The sequence below is a fragment of the Gorilla gorilla genome, chromosome 6 (assembly GCF_029281585.2).
Source record: "Gorilla gorilla gorilla isolate KB3781 chromosome 6, NHGRI_mGorGor1-v2.1_pri, whole genome shotgun sequence".
In the NCBI taxonomy this organism is placed as follows: Eukaryota; Metazoa; Chordata; class Mammalia; order Primates; family Hominidae; genus Gorilla; species Gorilla gorilla.
Window position 1 is genome coordinate 39,172,362 of NC_073230.2, and position 22,476 is coordinate 39,194,837.

Genomic DNA, 22,476 nt, shown 5'->3' on the forward strand with positions numbered 1-22,476 from the left:
GAGGGAGGCAGGGACCAGGTCCCATGTGCCCCAATTCTCTTCCTGCAGCATCCCCAGAGTTAACAACTCCTTCTGTTTTCACAGCTCAGGCATAGCCCTCATCACATTGTTTGCTAGCTATTTGCTCCTAAAACCATCTGCCCACTGGATGAGAGCTCCGGAGACCTAAGACTGTTTTAGTCACTGCTGCATTCTTAGCACCTGAAACAGGAAAGGAATTTGACCAATATTATTGAACAAAGGAATGAGTCAGTGGTATTCTAGATCAGGAATAAAGGCATGAAGAAAGAGAATGAGACTGGTACACATTTGTGGACAATGAGTACATGCATCCTGCACATTCCAGTAAGAAAACAATAAAGGACAAACATCCCATCGGACTTCCACTTGCTCATGAAGACCCTGAGTCCTGTGCTCTTCTGGCACTAACCAGTTTGTAACATAAACTCAGAAGCCAACACTTTCCTAAAGCCATTTGCTGATGGCTGCCTAGACTATGCAGTTTCTATTTCTTTTAATAACTACAAGTTTCTTATGAATTAGAGCCTTGGGACTACATTTTAACCGAATTCAAGCAGCACAAGCCAGCTGTGGTGGTGCACACCTGAAGTCCCAGCAACTTGGGAGGCTGAGGCGGGAGGATCCCTTGAACCCAGGTGTTCGAGGCCACCCTGGGCAGCACAAGGATACCCTATCTCTAAAATTATTTTCTAAAGCAGCACTTGCCAATCTTCCTTCACTGAAACACCACACTGGTGTTACATTCTCCTCTAAGATCTTTGCGTTCCACATTCTCAAAGATTAATTCACGGAACCCACCTAGGCCACCAAAAGTCATGGTAAATATAGTTGAGGGGGAGGACAGGTGGACCAGGAACATTTGGAAATTGTGTAGTGTGGTCCTTTTGAAGTTTCTAGTTCTATTTTGAACCTTCTTCTGAGCACCTGGCCAGCCAATCAAACCGCTCATTGTGTGTCTTATAAACTCTGCAAATGCAAAACTGTTTTCTATTCTGTCCCCAGTGTGGTCCCTCTTCACCTTCCCCACCCTACTCCAATGATCTCTCAGTAACTAGTGCCTACATTCGCCCTCACTGGTGCCCAAACTCTCTTCAACTCTCTATCCAAATTCTGTTGATTCTACTTCCCAAGTTCATAACAAATCTACTACCTCTCTATTTCCAATGCCACCCCCTAGTCTGGCCTCAATTCCTCCCTATCTCTATAGTTTTTTTGTTGTTGTTGTTATTGACTTCTTAATTTTTTCTCCTACCCTCTACCAATCCATCTCCATTTGGCAGCCACAGCAATCTTTGTGAAATATGACTTTTATCCTGCTGGGATCCTGCTAAGTCTTTGTAAAAACTATTTTCATTACATTTAATATCAAGTCTAATCCATAACATGATGTAGCCCTTGCTTATCCTGAGAGTCTCATCTTATACCAGCCTCCCGGTTGTTCACTCTGCAACCATAACACAGGCCTTCTTCAGATCAAAAGTGTGTGCTCTTTGCTCCCGCTCTTCCCCCTCCTTGGAATGTGCTTATCTGTCCTTCAGATGCCTGAGGCTGCAGCCCTGCCACAAGTAAGACAGGAGAGTCAATAGGAGTGTAAGAAAAAATGACAGTTTCCACTTCAGAGGATGCTAGAACCATGCTGTCAATGACTGAAATCATAAAATCACATCAGCTTTGAGAAGTTCACTGGAGGATGCAGTGTGTGTGTGTGTGCGTGCACACACACACACACACCAATTCTGTTCTGCAAAAAAGTAAAATAAAACTAATGTGTAAGCATTTCACTCAAATTTCAGGGAAGCAGGCTTTTCTACTTAATTAGAAACTGGCTTCTGGAGTAACAACAGAAATACTAACTTAACAGCAACTTAAATAATAGGGTTTTATTTTTCTCATACAGTAGTAACTCCCAAGAAGTCAGCCAGGGCTGGCGTAGCAGTTCAGTAATCTAATTGGGGCCCAGGCAAATTCAGTCTTTCTGCTCTGCCACATAGAGCGTGTCAGATTTCATTTCCATGCTTGTCATGAACTCATGGGCTGCTGTATCTCCAGGCTCAAGTGGGCACTCCAGGCAGGAAAAGGAGAACTGGAAGAGGCCGCCCCCAGATGTAGGACAACTGGGAAGTTGAGTGTTTAGTGTTTACAGCTTCTCTAGAAGAGACAGGCGGGGGAGCAGCCTTAGAAATGGAAGTTGGGTCAGCATTAGCATACTAAGATTAATAAATAGAAATTAATGGTGCTGTAGTCATTATTATTTCCATATATAAAATATCATGGATATTGTCATTTATTTAGAGTTCTGTCTTTATTATATTTACTATGATTCCTACAGTTCCTCTCACACTATTTCCCCGAGCTCTATTTTCTTCACAGATTAAGGTTTCTTTATGTAGAAAAACACATACACACACACACACACACACCCCTAAACAATATGACTTTTCAAGAAGCTAATCCCTGTGTTTGATGAAGGAACAAACCTATACAGAAATGTAGTGAATGAAAATGGTATTCTTCACAACCTGCTTGCGCTTTTGAAATCTAAGACTCTACATTCATCCAGCTAAAAACTAACTTGAAGGATTCCCTGAAACTCATGCCTCTACAGGACACCAGGTGGCAGTGCAGCCTAAGAAGTGACTGTGAGCGCGTCAGGTGCGAGCTGTTGCTTGAGTGCATCAAATTAAATAAACCAGTATAATTTTTTGTGTGCCTATGGAAACCTTTGAGCCACTTAATCATCATGGCTTCAACCTCATTTCTAGAAATGATCAAGGCATGATATGCCCTTTCAGTGACACCATTGTATGTGGCTTATTAACATTCAAATTCTTTTAAGATGGGAGGCAGTTCATAGAAAACACAACTGTGCTATCTAACACAACATCTCCCAAGGCATTTTAGCCTAGTTTAGTAAGTGGTGAGATCACACTCTGATATTTGTTTCCAAAATTCGGGAAACTGCAGTACTTTCAGTGGTAGGATGTTTGAGGAAAAGAAAGGTTCAGACAAATTGCCTACTTTTAAAGGTAAGGCTCTAAGGGCTGGAGCTGTGTTCCTCTCTTCACCAGGGATTTTGAATCTTAAAAATATAGCAGAGATATATGAAGAGCAAAGTAGCTTTTTTTTTTTGAAAGATATGACATTTCAATCTTTAAACATAAATTTATTTTTCTGGATGAAGTGAGATTTTGGCACATAAAGAGATGTTTAATCAGCACAACAGAGCATTAAGATAAAGGCAAAACTATGCTCTCTTCATCTATGGATGCTAATTGATTTTAACAGAATGAAAACTCCAGTGGATTGGAACCAATTGCCTGGAGCTCTGTGTCCAGAAGGTTTCTGAGACTATTTCTAAGCCTGGTGAGAAAAGTTAGTGATAGTCTGCTGGAAGTGGGAGATGAAGAGTGGTAATATTTTCCCTGAATTTATACATTTTTCCACCCCTATCTTGTTTCCACTTGGTACCACGTCCTCTCATTACATTTTCAAGGATCTGTTTTACATAAAGCACTATGTTGATCACTACGGAGGTATAGTATGAAAAAGAAATGGGATGGTCCCTGCTCTCCAGGAAATGATAATATAGTAGGAAAGCACCAGGATCTATTTAATTTGTGGTAGAATGATTTAAGTGTCTCAAATAAGTAAAATGAGCATGATGAGGAGTAATCCCAGCAAAAGGCCACTTTTACTTGGAGAGATCAGGGACCAAGTCCCAGAGAAGGTGAAAGTTTATGTGGGGCCTAGGAGAACAACTAACATTTCCAAAGGCAAAAGGCAAGTAAAAGAAATTTAATGAAAATGAAGCCATGTGAACAAAAATGAGAATAGACCTGGCTCAGTCAACAAGCAGCTCCATGTGAAGGTAGGTGGTGCAAAATAGTAATAAGTAATAGATGTCACTTCATGAGAAACTTTGTCCTTTGAAAGTTAGTATATTCCCCACGTATTTATTTATTGAACAGAATTGTCTGGTGATATTTATGTCTTTTTGGCTTAGAATATTTGAATTCAAATGCTTTGCACTCATTTGATCTCCTTATGCTGAGCATGGTGGGGGAGTAGGGGAAAAGAGAGACCTTTGAGCAGGGTGTCAGGAGTACCCAGATCTCTCTGTAAAATGTTCGCTTCTCGTTGACAGGTACTGAGTCTTCTCAGTGACTGAGAGAAGCCCTCTGTGAGAAGCCCTCTGGGTAAGACAGGAGTGGACAAACTTCTCCAACAGTGGAGAATGCCCATGTTGGCAAACTTGTTCTTCATGTATCTCTCGATAAAGCCTCTGCCACTGGTCACTGGAGGTGGGTTTTCTGGCTCTAGGGGGAGTCTGACATGAGAGGGGATATCTCTCTTGCAATGGAGGGCTATAATTCCTAAGGAAGGAACCCAGAGGTAGAAGCAGAATCCCAGAGAAGAATCAGTGACAAATGTGAAGATGGATTTGGAGGAATGTAAAAGATAAAGACTTTGAGAATGAGTCACTAGGAAAATGATAGTAGCAATAACAGAAATATAGACATCAGGGAGAAGACTGTACAAGAGCTGCAGGAGAATATGGGAGTGACACTTACAGCACTCCAAGACACTCAGATGAAGAAGTCCAGCAAGTCATTAGGAGTTCAGGTACAGGACTGAGAGAGTGACAAGGACAAATTCATAGACTCAGAAAGTTCAAGGGGAATGGGCCTGTGGAAATATCACTGTGCTCTGGCAGTTTGGATATCTATCCAAAATAGTTGGATTCCATTGCTGACTTTCTATAAAAATCAAATATAAGTATATTTCAGCAGTAGAAACAGGATATGGTTCAGTGGGGGAAACAAGTTTTAAACATGAGAACACAGCTTCCTCTGAGACTTCAGGGAAGAATGAGAATGGTGTAGAGTCAGATATCCACAGAAGTAGGAAACACAAAAATTAGGGAATTTTTTTTCCCACATGGACTATGCTGTCGACATGTCCTAATTGAGAGGACAGGGAAAAAAAAGCCACAAGTTGGAGAAAGAGTCAACCATTTGGATTAACTGATGAGAGGTGGGGAAGATGCATTCAATGAGCAATGGTGCATGGAGGCCAGAGGTCCAAATGTGTGGGTGGTAATGTCAGCTCTTCTCCTAGAAAGGTAGGTAGGTCTTCTTCTAGAAATGCTTCATGACATGGGTTCAGTAGAGGACACAATCAATCCTGGCCTAAGAGGGAGAGGGAAACTAACAATCCTGAGTGTTGAGAAGAATCATGCCATTGCTGCTGGTCCTGAATTCTATGTTGGATGACAGGAGCATGGTTGAATATGAAAAACTTGTGATGCCAGTGAGCAGGCTCAACAAAGGGGTACACCAGAAAAGTCTGTGTGAATAACACAATGCATGGAAAAAATATATAGCAGTGCAATCAAAGGACCTCAGTTGAACCTCCTTTCTACCTTTCCTCACTAGTTCTGCAAACTTTCTGAAAAATTTAACCCATTGGCTAAACAACAATAAGGACAGTAAGTCTTCCCACACAGGTTCATTATAAGAGTTAAAAAATATATTAGCATATATTAAAGTGCCAGGAACCTGGTGGGTTCTCAAAAATTATTACCTGGATTTTGAAACTGACTATGCTAGAGCAGTGTTCTATCATTTCAAATTTTTGCCCACTATGATTGTAATCACCTGATGAGTTCTTCCTACCTCCTGCACAGAAAAAAAAATCAGTCCACTGAGATCCCAGCATTGCAGTAGAGAAAGAGTTTAACTGACACAAGGCTGGCCTACACTGGAGAAATGGAGTTATCACTTACATCAGTTTCCCTGAAGGCTCCAGGGCTCTGAGTTGAGGAGATTTTATGGGCAAGTTGGTGGGCAGGGGCTAGGGAATGGGAGCTGCTGATTGGTTAGGGATGAGATCATAACAGTGTGGAAAATGGTCCTCATGCACTGAGTCTGCCCCTGGGTGTGGTCACAAGATCAGTTGAGTCAGGAGTCACAAGTCCAGGTGGAGTCAGTCTGAAAAACATCTCAAAAAAAAAAAAATCAGTCTTGGGTTCTACAACCCTCTGGCCATATAACTCCTGAGCAGGAAAGGATTATAGAAACTGTGCCTACATTTTAGCAGAGTTCAGGCTCCTCCCATAATCCTGTTCTTGTGGCCTTTCGTCAGTCTTACAAAGGCAGTTTTTGGTCCCTGAGCAAGGAAGGGATTAGTTTTAGGGAGGGACTATTATTATCCTCCCTTTCAAGTTAAACTATAAACTAAATTCCTCCTGAAGTTAGCTTAGCCTACACCCAGGAATGACCAAGGGCAGCTTGGAGATCAGAAGCAAGAGGGAATCAACTATGTCAGATTTCTCTTACTGTCATAATTTTGCAAAGGCAGTTTCACAATCACATATATTTTTCTCTCTTGTTATATTTATTTAGTATCCTTTTACCTTTGTGTCTTACAAAAGTTTGGAATCTTTACCTAGTGAGTCATAAGAGATGCTGCTAAAAGGGCAATGACCATACATGAACTGTCTCCATAATGACTGATATCTAGACGAGGTGGTTCTATAAGCTTGGCTCGGCTGAATCTCTTATTCAGGTGTACAAAACAAAGCATGCCAGTGAACATTCACAGAGAACCCAAGTTGAACATTATGAGTTAAAGATGCAGTTAAAATATGAACATGTGAAGTTAAAATATGCAGATGAGGAGAGTATTCCACAGTCATTATCACTTGTTATTCCCCAAAAGCAGCTTTTCATGTTCTGTGAATGTAACAAAAGTATAATGAATACTCATAAGTCTCCTAGATCAGTCTTAAAAATAAAACCACTAGCAAAGGCCTACTGTCACCATCTATGATGCAGGGCCTTCTCTTGCCTCAACTGGCCTTGCTGACGGCACTTGAGGCTACATCAGGGCCATGCTTGGAGGCCAAGTCATGAAGCTTTCACCCACTCCCACCCTCAGTCCCTGGGCATCCCCAGTTCCAACCTAATTTGACAAACTCTCAATAAATCAGCATGTTGTTCCAACAGAGATTTCTTTTAAATTGAAAATGGATCAAAGAGAATATAATTGATCATGTGAAATTGCAGCCAATGGGAAAACAAACTGAAAGCCTGCTGACATACAAGTGGCCTTTCATCTAAGGAACAGAGATTTGGATGAAAATCCTAGACTTAAAAAATAGTGGCTATCAACCATCTCTACCTTCTCCTTCTATCCTGCAGGGACAAGAAATCCTAACAGAGGGATGCTGGAGTGTCTGTTCTATGTCAAAAGCTTGGTGGCTGTGCTCATGATAAGGCTTAACTGGCTTGCAGAAGGAAAAGGTAGGAAGACAAGAGAATTTGCATTCTCTAAGCACCTATAAATGAAAGTCACTGCCCTACCTTTGTGAGGTTGATATTGTAACTGAATGGGGAAAAAAATAAACAAGCAGAACTCCTGGGCAGGGTCAAGTGGGGTGGGCAGGAGAGGTGGTGGTGGAAGTGGAAAGGATATATTTATTGGGTTCTTTCCTTACGTGGATTGGTCTTGCCCTAAGGATTGGATTTTGTTTAAGGGAAACACTGCCATTTCAAATCTGCTGTGAGTTTTTTATGCTTATAGGAGTGTGACCCAGAGTCAATGCCCATTGTTTGTCAGGGTGAGCTCACATGTCTTGAAAATATGTGGTGCTGAAAAAATGTGGTGAGCTTCTACACCTTGAAAATGTGTGGTGTAGGGGGTGAGAAGTGGACCATGCTGCACATTCACAGGAATTTGAATGCAACAGGGGAGGAGAAAGGTCTTGGTAGAAGAAGGGCGAGAAGATGCAGACAAATCGATGCCTCGGGAACCCACAGCCTGTGAGAAATCCTCTGCAAAGGGAGGCTATTTTGTGGTCGCTGTTGTCTAATTTTTTTTTTTTTTTTTTTTTTTTGAGACAGAGTCTCACTCTGTCACACAGGCTGGAGTGCAGTAGTACCATCTTGGCTCACTGCAACCTCTGCCTCCCAGGTTCAAGTGATTCTCCTGCCTCAGCCTCCCAAGTAGCTGAGACTACAGGCACGTGCCACCACACCCAGCTATTTTTTGTATTTTTTAGTAGAAACAGGGTTTCACCATATTGGACAGGCTGGTCTCGAACTCCTGACCTCGTGATCCACCCACCTCGGCCTCCCAAAATGTTGGGATTACAGGCATGAGCCACCACGTCTGGCCCTAATTTTTAAGTTTTTAAATAGTTGATTCTGCTGTGCTATCATCCTAAACCTTTAGGAAAAGTCTGCTCTCTGCAGTTGACTTGTGTTAGTGGAAATTTGGAAGAATAAAGCAATTAATTGTGTGTGGAGAAGGAGATAGGGTAAATAGGAACAGAGTGAAGGGCAGTGGTTGCAGGAAGTAAGTCTCAGGGAGGTTGTGGGAGAGTCCTAGTCAGTCATGAGGGCAAGAGATGGCCACAGTACATGAAGGCCCAAGGAGGCCAAGGGCGTGGGGATACAGGTGGAGAAATTGTTGGAGGTGGGGATGTCAGAAGCTGGTGCCTGTGAGAATAGCTAAATGGGTAATACATGGTGAAATTAACTCCTTTTTACTGAAGTTGGAGATTATCTACCTGATGTCATGGAATTAGTAAGGGACATTACCCTTGAACTCAGGGCCTAACTTCTTTTTACCATACTCCACTCTCTGTCCAAGAAATAACAGCTAATATTTATTGAGCCCTTGCTGTAAGGCCAGCCCTGTGCTATAATGAGTCAGGTATTCTTATTATTCTCAATTTACAGCTAAAGAAACTAAAGTTTAGAGATATTATGCAATTTAGTAAAGCTCCCAGAGCAAACAAAAGGCAGTGTCAGGATTTAATTGTAAGTTTTTCTAAACTCTAAAGTTCCAATTGTTTTGTTTTGTTTTGTTTTGTTTTGTTTTGTTTTGTTTTGTTTTTTGAGACGGAGTCTCGCTCTGTCGCCCAGGCTGGAATGCAGCAGCGTGATCTCGGCTCACTGCAAGCTCTGCCTCCAAGGTTCACACCATTCTCCTGCCTCAGCCTCCCGAGTAGCTGGGCAAAGTCCCAATTCTTAACCACTAGCAAGATAGTTTGGTCTGGAATGATATAAACTGAGTTGATAATACATGTGTTCACCTGCTGACTAAACTCTATTATGGGTTATTTATATTAACAAATTTATTTACTGGGTGTATAGGGAGAAAAAGGTTAAAAAATGAACTATCACCTAAACAATAAGGAAGAAAATTGAAATGGGTAAGTTATACTATTCACCTTGACAAGATGTTCAGGGCTGAACAGCAGCAAATTTAGCTAACATCTAACATCCCGGAATTTCAGAGAAGAAAATGGCTCACATACAAGAAAGTCTGTTAAAAGCATCTTTTTATTTGCTGTAAGAATATAATCTGCATTTCTATACAATCCATTATGCAAAAAACATGGTAGGCATTTTATAAGCAGTGCAAAATCTCAACATCTGTACATTTGCTCCATTAAAATATTAGCAAAGGTTGAAAAAAACTCACATCTAACTCACATCTTAGGAGAAAAGAATACAGATTTGTTCCCCAGGAACATGGCTTCCAACATCAAGAAGCACAGCCAAGAAAACACAGCCTCATTAAATTCTCAATACCTAAGATGGAAGGTATTGACAGATAGGTAGGGAACATTATTTGAGGAGGCTACTACTCCCATGGGCCTCCTCACTGTGTAGCCAAATGACTTTGTACAGCAAGCGCTAAAGCATCTGTGTATAAACAGATAGGAATTACCTGTTGAGTTAACCTAAACCAGGTGGAACAGACACTACCAGCCTGCAGAAGGGCCTTCTAACCCAGACACCAGGCAGGGAGCAAAGAATTGCAATCGCCTCCTTAACGAAAAGTCACAATGATTCGTCTTTTTGTATAGCAATTAAATTTCTCTGAAGTATCATCATAAAGCACATTATAAATAAACTGCTCAATAGCATGGTAGGCACTAAATTCCGGAACTTGCTCAACTTGAATAACTGCAGTTTATTGGAAATGAACTGCAGGGAATGAGAGAAGGAGAGGACACTAAACTCTTTACAATCAAGCCTGGAAGGTCGAGGCCATCCGGGAACAAACAGCTCCTTCTTTGTAGGGCTGTCCTGGAGAGTTCATCCTGATTATGAAATGCTCTTAGCTACTTCTGTTATGCACCTATTACTGGCCAGGCTCAGCCACAGCAACCAAAACCCACATTATCATTAATCTTCAATACAAAGTGCAGAGTGTGTATATGAATCCTAGTTTCTAGTTAAGCAAATGGAGGCATCAAAAAATTATGCCATCTGAGCAAGGACCTGCAACTAGTTATAGACAGAATAGGATGAAGATCAGACTGGCCTGAAAACAAACCTAGTTTTCTCACTGCATCAGGCTATTTCTGAAGAGGTTGAAAGCTATCTCTAGTCTTGAGCCTTTCCTTGCTACTTCTGTGATTTTAGTCCTGAAGTAAAAATTCTAGGGAGAGACACAGAAGGGCTAACAATGCCACCATAAAAAGAGGTGAGTTATAAAGCTATGGATTCCACCAACAACTGTGAGAACAATCAGGATCTCAAGGGCTTTAGATATGCAGCGTGCTGTGAAGAGGATCTGAAATGTAACTTAAAGGCATCTCTAGCCTAGTTTAAATTCTTTATTTTCAGTCCAGAACAATCTGAAAATAAAGAATTTAAACTAGGCTCAGAATTTTACACCCTCTTGGCCTAGGACCACAAAATCAAACCGACATCTTTTGCAATGACTCTTAAACCTGCAGTCTTTAAGGCAAGATTTTTAGTATCATCTACTATGGGTAGAAGTAAAAGATTAGAGGAAAATGAAGCCAAATGCATCTCTTGCAAACCTTCAAATCCTTCAAAGTACATGAGGTTATTGGGCATGAGGCACAATCTTCATGAGGCACAAAAATCTTTTTTTGTTTTTTAACTTGGATTTGCTTTATAAGCGTGAATTCTGAAATGTCCATGAATACAACAATTCATCAGTCTTCTCTTCCTTTTAATATTTTTACATTCAGAAGCACAACTTCTGTTTTGAATACATTTACTTTGATATTTACATATTTACTTGAATTTTAAATAAGTGTATTTACATTTTAAATAGGTGTATTTAAAATTGGAAAATATGTTTTTATCAGTGCATTTCTAAAATATGATGATTATTAAACCAACATTCTTTTGGGGGCAAGTAACTTTTAGAGATTGAAAAAAGTGGCAATGAGAGGAATTTTATTTTTTTTTTAAGTTTGTGTCATTTTAATTTTGGTCCAATTTAGACTTTTAGAGACTTATACCATAAAAACATCCCTCTTGCTAGTTTGTTGCTGGAGTCTGAGCTGATCCCACATACAGCAATTGATAAGTCTATACAAGAACAACAAAGAGGAAAATCACATACAACTTTCATTTCACCTTGGTGGAGTCAACCAGGATAGTACCTGCTCCAACAGCCTCCAAGGGTCTTGGAGGTGTGTCCTGCTGTGGCCAGTGGGTGCTGAGAAGCAGATAGGTAGACCCTCATTCACTCTCTCTCTTCTTCCCCTCGGCCTATTTTCTGTTCCAGTTATGTGAGATGTTCTGAATCTTTTTCATTTTGATCCTCTGATCTAGCATCTTGTACCTTGCAGGATGCTCATCAGTTTTCTTTGAGACTGAAGGTGCATAGGAGCTAGACGCGTAAGCAGGGCGTTTAAAATGACGCAAAGGAGGCTTGATGACTGGCGGCCATGGAAAGGAAGACAGACAACGGTTAGCCTCACCCACGACATGCCACAACCTAAATATTGTGAGCAACTTCCTCTAGACCTGTTTGTTTCCTCCAAAACCAGGAAAGAAGCAGGTTGGATTCTCCCTGGAAACCTTATGGCAGATAGATGAATAAGCACGTTACCACCTTGGTCATTCAGTTAAAATAAATAAATGGAAGAAATTTCTAGAGATACACAGTGATAACTGCAGTACATAAAGGTCCTTTGACAATGAATGGATGGGGTTAAGGGAGTAAGAGGAAGCATTGGGGTCATTTCTGGGAACAGCAAAGCAAACAAGGTGAACACAGGTATATCATTAACAGCATTTAGCATTGTATGTAAGCTTTTAGTGTTTGGAAAGTGGCACTCAATCCCCAAAGGATACTTAAAAGTTCATCATTAAGAAAATATTTATAAAACACATGTAAAGATCTTGTATTCAAAATATAAAAATAATTCTTAAAGCTCAAGAAAAAGAAACAACCCAATTTTAAAATGGGCAAAATATCTGAACAGACTTCACACCAAGGAAGATATATGTGTCAAATAAGCATAGGAAAAAATGCTCAACAATTAGAGAATTTCAAATTAAAACAACTATATGCTACTACACACCTCCACAATGCTAAAATCTAAAAAACTTGACAACACCAATTGCTGGCAAGGATGTAAAGTAATGGGAACTCCCATTCTTGCTGATTGGAATGCAAAATGGTACAGCCACTTTGGAAGACAGTTTGACCGTTTCTTATGAAGCTGGACATAGTCTTACCATGCAATGCAGCAATTGTGCATCCTAGGTGTTTACCCAATTGATGGAAAATGCATGTCCACATAAAAACCCACACATGAATTTTTGTAGAATCTTTATTCATAAGTGCCAAAAGCTGGAAGCAACTAAGATGTCCTTCAATAGTTGAGTGGATAAACAAATTGTGATATATTTATACAATGGAATATTATTCATTGTGATAAAAAGCAAATTAACTATCAAGCTATGCAAAGACATGAATGAATCTTAAATACATATTGCTAAGTGAAAGAAGTCAGTCTGTAAAGGCTGTATAGCATATGATTCCACTTATATGACATTCTTCAAAGGACATAACTATAGAGATGATAAAAAGATCAGAGATTGTCAGGCGTTTGGAAAGAGGAGGGATGGTTAAATAGGTGAAGCACAGGGAATATCTAGGGCAGTGAAACTCTCGCATACAATACTGTAGTGGTGTATATATGACACTAGACATTTGTCAAGACCCATAAAACTTTATAGCACATAGAATAATCCTTAATGTATGCAAATAAAAAAAACTAAGAGGTTGGAGGAATCCTAGAATGAAATGCAAATTGTAACAAGACAATGTAAATGCATTGCCAATGTAGGAAACAACCTCACTGAAGAGTGGGGGACAAGACAGTCATCGAAGTAACCTTATATATGAACAGAATCTGCAAGACTAAAGGCCGAAGAAGCTGTACACAAGCACTCTATTCTAGCTGAAAAAATTGTTTCCCATGGGGCTATTGGTTATCAATTCTAAGACCACTCTACGTGTATACCAGAATTCAACAATTATGTAAACAGAGGGTGGATGGTGAGAAATGTTGGAGGAGGTTAGAATGGTCCATGTGGTAATGAACTTGGATATATCAATATGAATTAATACTTAGCTTAATAGAGATACAGGTGATTATATATAAAACATTTATAGATATGTGTATGTACATGAGTTGGCATTCACACATATATTTTCTTGCTCTATCAGCCGAAGGGGAGGGGGTCTAGGACCAATGAAGTCACTACAAATCTAGAAGTCTCAGCAGCAATAAGCACATCTACTGCCCTGATCTTGGTTTCTAAAACCATTTGCTAATAGCAGAAACCAGGGCTCCTTGCAGAAATGACTGATTCCAGAACTCGGACACAAAATATACAAGAAGTACCTGAAGCATCTTGTAGAGCCAGAAAATTTGAAGTGTTCAAAAAAAAAAAAAAAAAAAAAAAAAAAAAAAGCAAACACAACAATAGACAAAAGAGCCCTGAATGAAAGATCTACTGAATGACCAAAATTGAATCAAATTGAGCAACAAAATAAACAAGGCAGTATTGCATTTTAACTCGAAGTGTAAAATAAATATCCATGAGTCCACACTGATATAAATAAATGATTGAATAAATAAATAATTGTGGGAGAATAATTTATATACATATGCCTCCCTTAAGGAGAAGGAGCCCTTAGTATGGATTGGAGAAAGTGACATCCTTCCAAAAAGTACAGACTAAAATATGAGACAGGCTTGGCACGGTGGCTCATGCCTGTAATCCCAGCACTTCGGGAGGCCGAGGCTGGCAGATCACTGGAGGCCAGGAGTTTGAGGCCAGCCTGACCAACATGGTGAAACCCCATGTCTACTAAAAATACAAAAATTAGCTGGGTGTGGTGGTTGGTGCAAACATCTGTAATCCCAGCTACTCAGGAGGCTCAGGCAGGAGAATTGCTTGAACCTGGGAGGTGGAGGTTGCAGTGAGACAAGATGGTACCCTTGCACTCCAGTCTTGGTGACACAGCAAGACTCCTTCTCATAAATAAATAAATATATGAGACAAAAGAGTAACTTTATATAGAGAAATCTAGTAAACACTTCTTCCAGGAGATCAAGGTTGACACCAGTGGCATGTGATGAAAATTAATATTTTGTGATGAAAATAGAACTTTACTTCTGGAGTCTTCCTCCCAAAAATATGTAACCCCATTCTAAAAACGAAGAATATCAAATAAATTCCAATTGAGAGATATTCTACAAAATATCTGACAAGGTATTCCTCAAAGCTGTCAAAGTCACCAAAAATTAGGGAAGTCTGAGGAACTGTCACATCCAAGAAAAGTCTAAGGAAAGTTGATAACTAAAAGTAATGGGTTATCCTGGATGGGACCCTGGGACAGAAAAATGACACTGGGTAACAACTAGGGAAATTTAAATAAAGCAGGAACTTCAGATAATAATAATTAATAATAATAAGGACAGCATCTAATCTGCAGATCTAGACACAGAAGGTAAAATACTCATTGACTTTTCCTCCCCCTGCTCCTCTCTGTGCCAGCCCCCACCTCATCCCTTCTAGGTTCTGCTGGAAAGTGTTTGGTCAGTGAGATAATGTCAACATGAATAAGGTGAAAACAAGTCAAATGATCATCAAAAACAGATGAGATATAATAACTAGGTGAAAGTGCAAGGAAACAGAGCCAGTTGAACCCTTGCTCACTGGCTTTCCCTGCAGGCTCCTCCACTGTCACTGAAAAAGCCAGTGCAGGAGCAGGACACATGGTGGATCTGCTGGAAGGGCCAAGGTCAGGGACCCATCTTTCCAATGCCTGAGGCTTCCTTGTGAAAAACCAGCTCTGCACATCTCTTCCAATAACAGGGACATGCATGGTGCTTGTGACCAAACAAAAGATGAGAAACAACTTAAATGAACAATCATAGGGAATTGGTTAAATTCTGGTCCATTCTTAGAATATGCTACTGTGATACTATGGAAAGATGATACGGATGACTACTAACAAAAATAGAGGTTCATGTAATGGTGTTAAATGAAAAAGCAGGATATATTATCTAACCTCATTACTATAAAATATAAACATATGTGCATAGGAAAATCTGGAAGAACATACATTTAAATCATAGCAGTGGTTATCTCTGAGTAGCATAAACATGGCTATTTTACCTCTTTGGTTGTTTATACTTTCTAATTTTTCTATGATGATCATGTTCTAGTCATGTAACTTTTAAAAAAGAAACATACTAGTAAACATTTCTTCTATAGAATCATCTATCAGAGTTATTCTACAAAATCACACCTGAGAGAAAATCAGTAAAACCAAGTTCACCTTGGACCTTAGTACTAGACATCTCAGACAAGCCATAGCTGAGTACAATTTTCACAGCATACAGATTAACTTCATCACTGGCCATCAGAGAAATGCAAATCATAACCACAATGAGATACCATCTCACACCAGTTAGAATGGCGATCATTAAAAAGTCAGGAAACAACAGGTGCTGGAGAGGATGTGGAGAAATAGGAACACTTTTACACTGTTGGTGGGACTGTAAACTAGTTCGACCATTGTGGAAGACAGCGTGGCAATTCCTCAAGAATCTAGAACTAGAAATACCACTTGACCCAGCCATCCCATTACTGGGTATATACCCAAAGGATTATAAATCATGCTGCTATAAAGACACATGCACACGTACGTTTATTGCAGCACTATTCACAATAGCAAAGACTTGGAACCAACCCAAATGTCCATCAATGATAGGCTGAATTAAGAAAATGTGGCACATATACACCATGGAATACTATGCAGCCATAAAAAAGGATGAGTTCATGTCCTTTGTAGGGACATGGATGAAGCTGGAAACCATCATTCTGAGCAAACTATTGCAAGGACAAAAAACCAAACACTGCATGTTCTTAGTCATAGGTGGGAATTGAACAATGAGAACACTTGGGCACGGGAAGGGGAACATCACACACCGGGGCCTGTCATGGGGTGGGGGGAGGCAGAAGGATAGCATTAGGAGATATACCTAATGTAAATGACGAGTTAATGGGTGCAGCACACCAACATGGCGCATGTATATGTATGTAACAAACCTGCACATTGTGCACATGTACCCTAAAACTTAAAGTATAATTTTAAAAATGGTAAGAAAAATTAAAAAACAATTATGCTACTTCTCATTTTAAAATACTTATGAGGTACCCATACTCCCAAGTATGCCTCATAAAAGCCTTCAAAAAATATTTATTCACCCACTTCTTAGAGTACCTATTGTGTGCTATTGATATAACAGCGAACAGAACAGACAGAAATCCCTGCCTTCATAGGGCTTCCATTCTAATAAGATCCTTCGAAACTTTTAACTCACTCACAGAAATAAAAAGTGTTCCGGTATAAATTATGCTATGGCTACAAGCTCCTTAATACCCATGCCAGCTTTACCCATTGCAATATCCTAACATGAAGTAAAGAGTTAGAGCAAATGGCTCTGTTGTGACATAGTAATATATACTCTTCTATATTATTATAGGTTTGTTTATTAGATCTCAGAGTGCTTAATTCTTTTTCTTAGGGTAAACAAGAAATTATGGCATCAAATTCCCTAGGAACAAACATAAAAGCAGTGCCGTTACCCTGGAGAATGGTGTAGAAAGGGGAGAGGGCTTCAGTTTAAAAGCAGATTGTTGCAATGTCTGGGCCAGCTGATTCACTGCTCTTCAAGTCACAGTCCCTCTCCATATTCATTCTATTTTCACTACTCAGCAGGAACTCAGCCAAAGTATTACTAAATTTCCCACTTCTCAGCATGAAGAAACATTTACCATTTGCTGGGATTCTGATTGTCAGAACAAAACCTCTCCTTGCCACTGGAGTCACTGCAAATAGAGTTGAACCTTCTGATATAGGTAGACTCCCCACTGAGTTTGTGGAAATACTTTTATGGCTGCTGTCACCCTCACTCAAAATGTGGGATAAAGGAAAATTTCGTACATTGCTGTTTTGTATGCATTCATTGCCTTTCCCCTCTGCAATGGATTGTGATTTGGTGACAGAGCAAAACACCAGAGCCAGGCATGAGGGCACCATCTTGAATTTAATGTGGACCATTCTTCTGGGGTCCTGGTATGGCCTTCTGAGGGTACCCTCATTAATTGTCTGGCTATACCTAAACTATTGGAAGGGGTCTGACCCTCCTCCTTTCAATGACTGGGCACTTCCCACAGCTGAATCCAACCAGTCGTATAATCCCCCACCCCTAGTGGAGAAGAACCAAACCTGGATCCCCACCCCTGCCACGAATAAATGGTTGATTATCAGCAAGTTGGACATTTCTTCCCTTTGGGGATACTTTAAAAAAGTCTGGCCTCATCTCTTAGAACAATTTGCTTGGAGAAAATGATCTAATTAGTTAATGAAGATTGTGACAAAGGCACATATCTCAGCACAGTGCCTGAACTTGGGAAAATTATCTATATTACTTTTAAACATGCTTAGAAAAACAAAAGTTCAAGCCAAAAATTGACACATCACCATCCTTTATTTTATAATTATGCTCCATGTTTGATTTTCATAAAAGCAATGCTCTTTTAGGAGTTTTAACTCTCAATTGTTTAATTATTTTTCATAAATATAACAATTTCTCCCAAAGGTATCTATGATTTTCTCCCCTTTCACTGCCACAACCAGCCTATCTTTTGTTCTCTCTCTCTCTCTCTCTCTGTCTCTCTCTCTCTCCATTCTCTCTTTCTCTCTCTCTCTGATCATTTTTCTTCGTGGCTACTTTTTTGTTTTGGTATGGGAAACAGTTGTACAGAATTATTTTTCTCCAGGAAACAGGTTCAAATTTATTCATATATCAAATACAGCTATTAGGATTATTTATATTAGTCTACTGGAAACCAAAGTGCCCTTCAATAAAGCTGTGCAATAGGTGTGGTTGTGGGGAGAGGGTTTCCTCAATCAAATTTAACTGAGTTAAAGTTAAATTAGTATCTTCACACGAGGACTTACCAGCACCTTAAATAATGCTAACATCTATTAAGAATCCCTGATAACAGCCAATAGCATGTAGTTTCTCTCAATTTTATTTGGCTAAATAGCTCCTTTTTATCAAGGGCCTCTTATAGAGTGAAAACGCCTTCAGAAAAATGGAATTAATTTCTTATCATATGGTATCACACTATATCAAGTCATTAACCCAGTATACCCTGTTGTTTTCCACTAAGTGAGAGCAATCAAGAGAGAACAGTCGCTAGTCCTCATCCACACTTGGGTCTGGCCTCATTCCCTTGAGTTCAATATGATTTCCCATAGCACTGGCCTTGGTTCTTTCAATCCACTGTGACTTCAGTGTGACCTTTGAAACCCCACACTGCAGTGCACCAGTATCTTCAGGTGGAGGTTTTCTGAACCTCTTCAGGTGAGCGTCACCTCAAATGGCAATAATTTGGTCCACTTGGAGCTTTTGAGTAAATTCTAATATTGGCAGCCTTAGTTTTAAACAAAAATAAGTGTTGGATATCTGTTTTTTCTCTTTCAAACATAATGCTATGATATGACATTTGGAAAAAGCATTTCCTCCTATAGACACTTTCTATCTGCAATGTGTACACACACACACACACACACACACACACACAACACACACCAAACCACATATACTAAACTAACAAAATTAAAATAATCATTTATTGCCACTTAAATGTTATTTTACATGAAGGAAAAAACTCTACTACACATTCTATTTCTAAAATCAGTATCTGTTTGTGGTAGAAAGCCCTTATCAAAATGCACAAAAACCATCCAGGAGTTTTGAACTGCAAGGGACTGGAATGTTAACGTGAGCCCCACTGAGGATGGGACAATATGAGATTTGATCCTGTGATTTTCGTTTCAGGAACCGCTGTGGTAAAATCATTGTAATAGCTGATACTATGTACTGGGCACAATGATAAGAATTTAACTTTGAATCTTTACTACAATCCTACGAGTCAAGTACTATTATCACTCCCTCTTTGGGTGAGGAAACTGAGGCTTAGAGAGCTAAAGTAACTGGCCAAAGTCACACAGTTAGCACAAAGGAGTCTTGATTCTGGATTCACACACATGCAATCTGAATTCACACCCTTCCTCCTATCCTCCCGTATCTAAAATAATCTTGTACCAAAATGCAGAGTAAGTTATAATAACTACCAATAATAAAAGAGTCAAGTCAAAATTGTATCTCATTTATATTATTAACATTTAGGTATATACCTGTGTCATATACTGGATTATTGAATACCCTTGAATAATCCATAATTTTGAAGCAATAATCTTGCTTCCCTGTAAACAAAAGTAAGTCATCCCCTAACCCCACTTTAAAATAGTTTGTGGCAATGGCTCAGGAAGTAACTACATTAAGGTCCTGATTTAAAGAGTTCTCTTAAATAACTGCTTTCATCTTTTCCCTCCCTTCTGCCAGACTGGAATATTAACAAGTATTCCAAAACTCTAGGCCAGTGGAGTCTAGCCAGGCAAGCTCCAGGACTCTTTAACTTGGTGGTTCTCAATCCTGGCTGCGTATGGGAATCACATAGCTTTTAAAACTCTTAGTGCTCAATTTGTACCCCAGATCACTTAAAGCAGAATCTATGAGGGTAGGACTAAGCCTTCAGGAATTGTTTAAGCTCTTCAGATAATTTTACTGTACTGGAGTTTCAAAACTACTGTCTTCATCTCTCCAATCCTCTCATTCTTCATCTTCCATGAGCTATTTGCAACTCCTCACCATCCTTGGAAGCTGGCCAGATTCAGTTCTGGCACTGTCCCCATATGACTTGGACACTTTATTTCAGTTTTCCATTAAAAAAATGGAAATAATAACACTCACTTCACAGGGCAATGGTAAGAATAAAAATAAATCATACATGTGAAAGCAGCCAGCACAGTGCTGACACATAGTAGGTGCTCATTCAGTATCAATTTCCATCCCTTTCCTCAGATGAAGACATTTAGGAACTATCTAGAAGATTTGCAAGTGCAGGGAAAATTTAGTAGCAGCATGCTTTCCCAACTAGGGAATTTATTTGCCTCTCTAAGACACAAAAGCCTTATAGTGAGGCCACATTAATAAGAGCCTTTCCTTTTGTAGAAATACAATTTAGCAACTTTAACCCAACCAAAAATTTACTTTCGTGCCATGTGCGTTAGATGTAGTGTCGTCTAAGGTGATAATCTATTCTTAAACTCTTCAAGGTATATTTCATATTAAAAACTAGAATGATTAAGCCCATTATCTACATTTTTTATTTTTTTGAGATGGAGTCTTGCTCTGTCACCCAGCCTGGAGTGCAGTGGCGCCATCCCGGGTCACTGCAAACTCCACCTCCTGGGTTCAAGTGATCTCCCACCTCAGCCTCCTGAGTAGCTGGGATTACAGAAGCATCCCACCACGCCTGGATAATTTTTGTATTTTTAGTAGAAATGGGGTTTCACCATGGTGGCCAGAGTGGTCTCGAACTCCTGACCTCAAGTGATCTGCCCATCTCGGCCTCCCAAAGTGCTGTGATTACAGGTGTGAGCCACCAAGCCTGTCCCCATTACCTACATTTTTAAAGACCCAGATTCTCCAAGGACTTTACCTCAAGAAAGTGAGAATGCTGAATTCTCTATGGCTTCCATTTTTTCATCACACAGAGCAAAGAATGCAGGGGACAGGAAGCTTGCAGTCTGAGAAGCTATTTAGAAGGAGCTGAGTTGATCCTGTCTGAACCAAACTGCCACTAGTCTGGTATGGAAAGATGACCCAACCAGCATTTCCAGATCCCCAGAGGGATATGCATCCATAGAAAACAGATAAACCATGTAGTTTTGCTACCTTCCATGCAACCTGAAGTTGTTTTCTCCCACTGGTGGTTCTCAATCCTGGGTGCACATCAGATTGCTTGGGGAGCTTTGAAAAGTACTGATGCCCAAGCCTTACCCCCAGGAGTCTCTGAAGTAATTGATCACCCTGGAGTGGAGCCCAAACATCAGCATGTTTGTAATGCCCAGTTATCCTAATGTGTGGCCAGGCTTGAAAACCACTGGCTTTGGGACTGAGTTTGTTTTGAGAGCAACTTGGTTTATACTTAGCTTTAGAAGGATAATGGGGTGGCCAACCTGCTCCCTGTTCCTGTTGTCTGGGAATGCCCAACCCTCAGCCATGTGCTAAGATTGTAGAAACACAATTTAGCAAACTTAACCCATGGTATGAGAGAAAATTACTCTCATACCATGGGCATTAGATGTAGTGTTGTCTAAGGTGATAATCTATTCTTAAACTAAGAATAGATCTAAGACAGGATCTTAGTGCTAAGGTCTGTGACAGGAAAATGAGCCCATGGAGAGGCTTTTGGGAGAGGTGGGTGGTCTTATGAAAAAACCCATGGGCTTGGGGCACGTCACAGAGCTAAGCTATTACTAGCTGTGAAATCCTAAGTAAATAATCTGTTCTAGCACTCAGGGTTTGGTTTTCTTTCTTCCTTTTTTAAAATGAGAATAGTAACTGCCTTCCATGGTTGTGGTGAGGATTTTAAAGGAAATATAAATGGGAATATGCATATGCAGTACCCATGTGCCATTGCACAGTACACAACGCCAAGAATGTTGTAGGTATTTGATATACAGCCATCATTGTTACACAGCACAGGAAGACAAAAGGTCATCATTGCTGCCTCGTGATAGTGCCCTCCCTGGTGGATCTTCTTATTACAATATAGAAAAGTCACATAATTCCCCCACATGATGGGTTTTATTACATGAAAGATCTCACCACACAATGAAGAGATTAACTTAATGAATTTATTTGTGAATATTTGGCAGAGAATACACCACTTTGATTCACAAAAGACCAGTTATTTAAAATCTGCACTTGTGAAAATATATATATATTTATATATATAATATATATTTTATATCTATTATATATATAATATATATTTTATATCTATTATGTATATAATATATATTTTATATCTATTATGTATATAATATATATTATATATATTATGCATATAATATATATTATATATATTATGTATATAATATATATTTTATATATAATATATATAAAATGGAAAAATGGCTAGCCCACATTCTAAACCACTT

The 22,476-nt window shown here is 39.6% G+C and overlaps 1 protein-coding gene across 8 annotated transcripts in view; it reads right to left on the bottom strand.

Annotated features, from left to right (window-relative positions):
- Positions 1 to 22,476, bottom strand: part of PDE1C (phosphodiesterase 1C) — a 703,814-nt gene that overhangs the window by 125,169 nt on the left and 556,169 nt on the right. For 6 of the 8 annotated variants that reach the window (XM_055347901.2, XM_063708449.1, XM_019031538.4 and 3 more), the window contains one exon: positions 9,354 to 11,740. The exons of the other annotated variants lie outside the window; for them this stretch is intronic. In XM_055347901.2, the coding sequence (XP_055203876.1) occupies positions 11,571 to 11,740 (170 nt within the window). In that variant the 3' untranslated portion in view covers positions 9,354 to 11,570. Of the gene's footprint in view, positions 1 to 9,353; positions 11,741 to 22,476 lie in introns of those variants that run through there. 8 annotated transcript variants of the gene reach the window in all.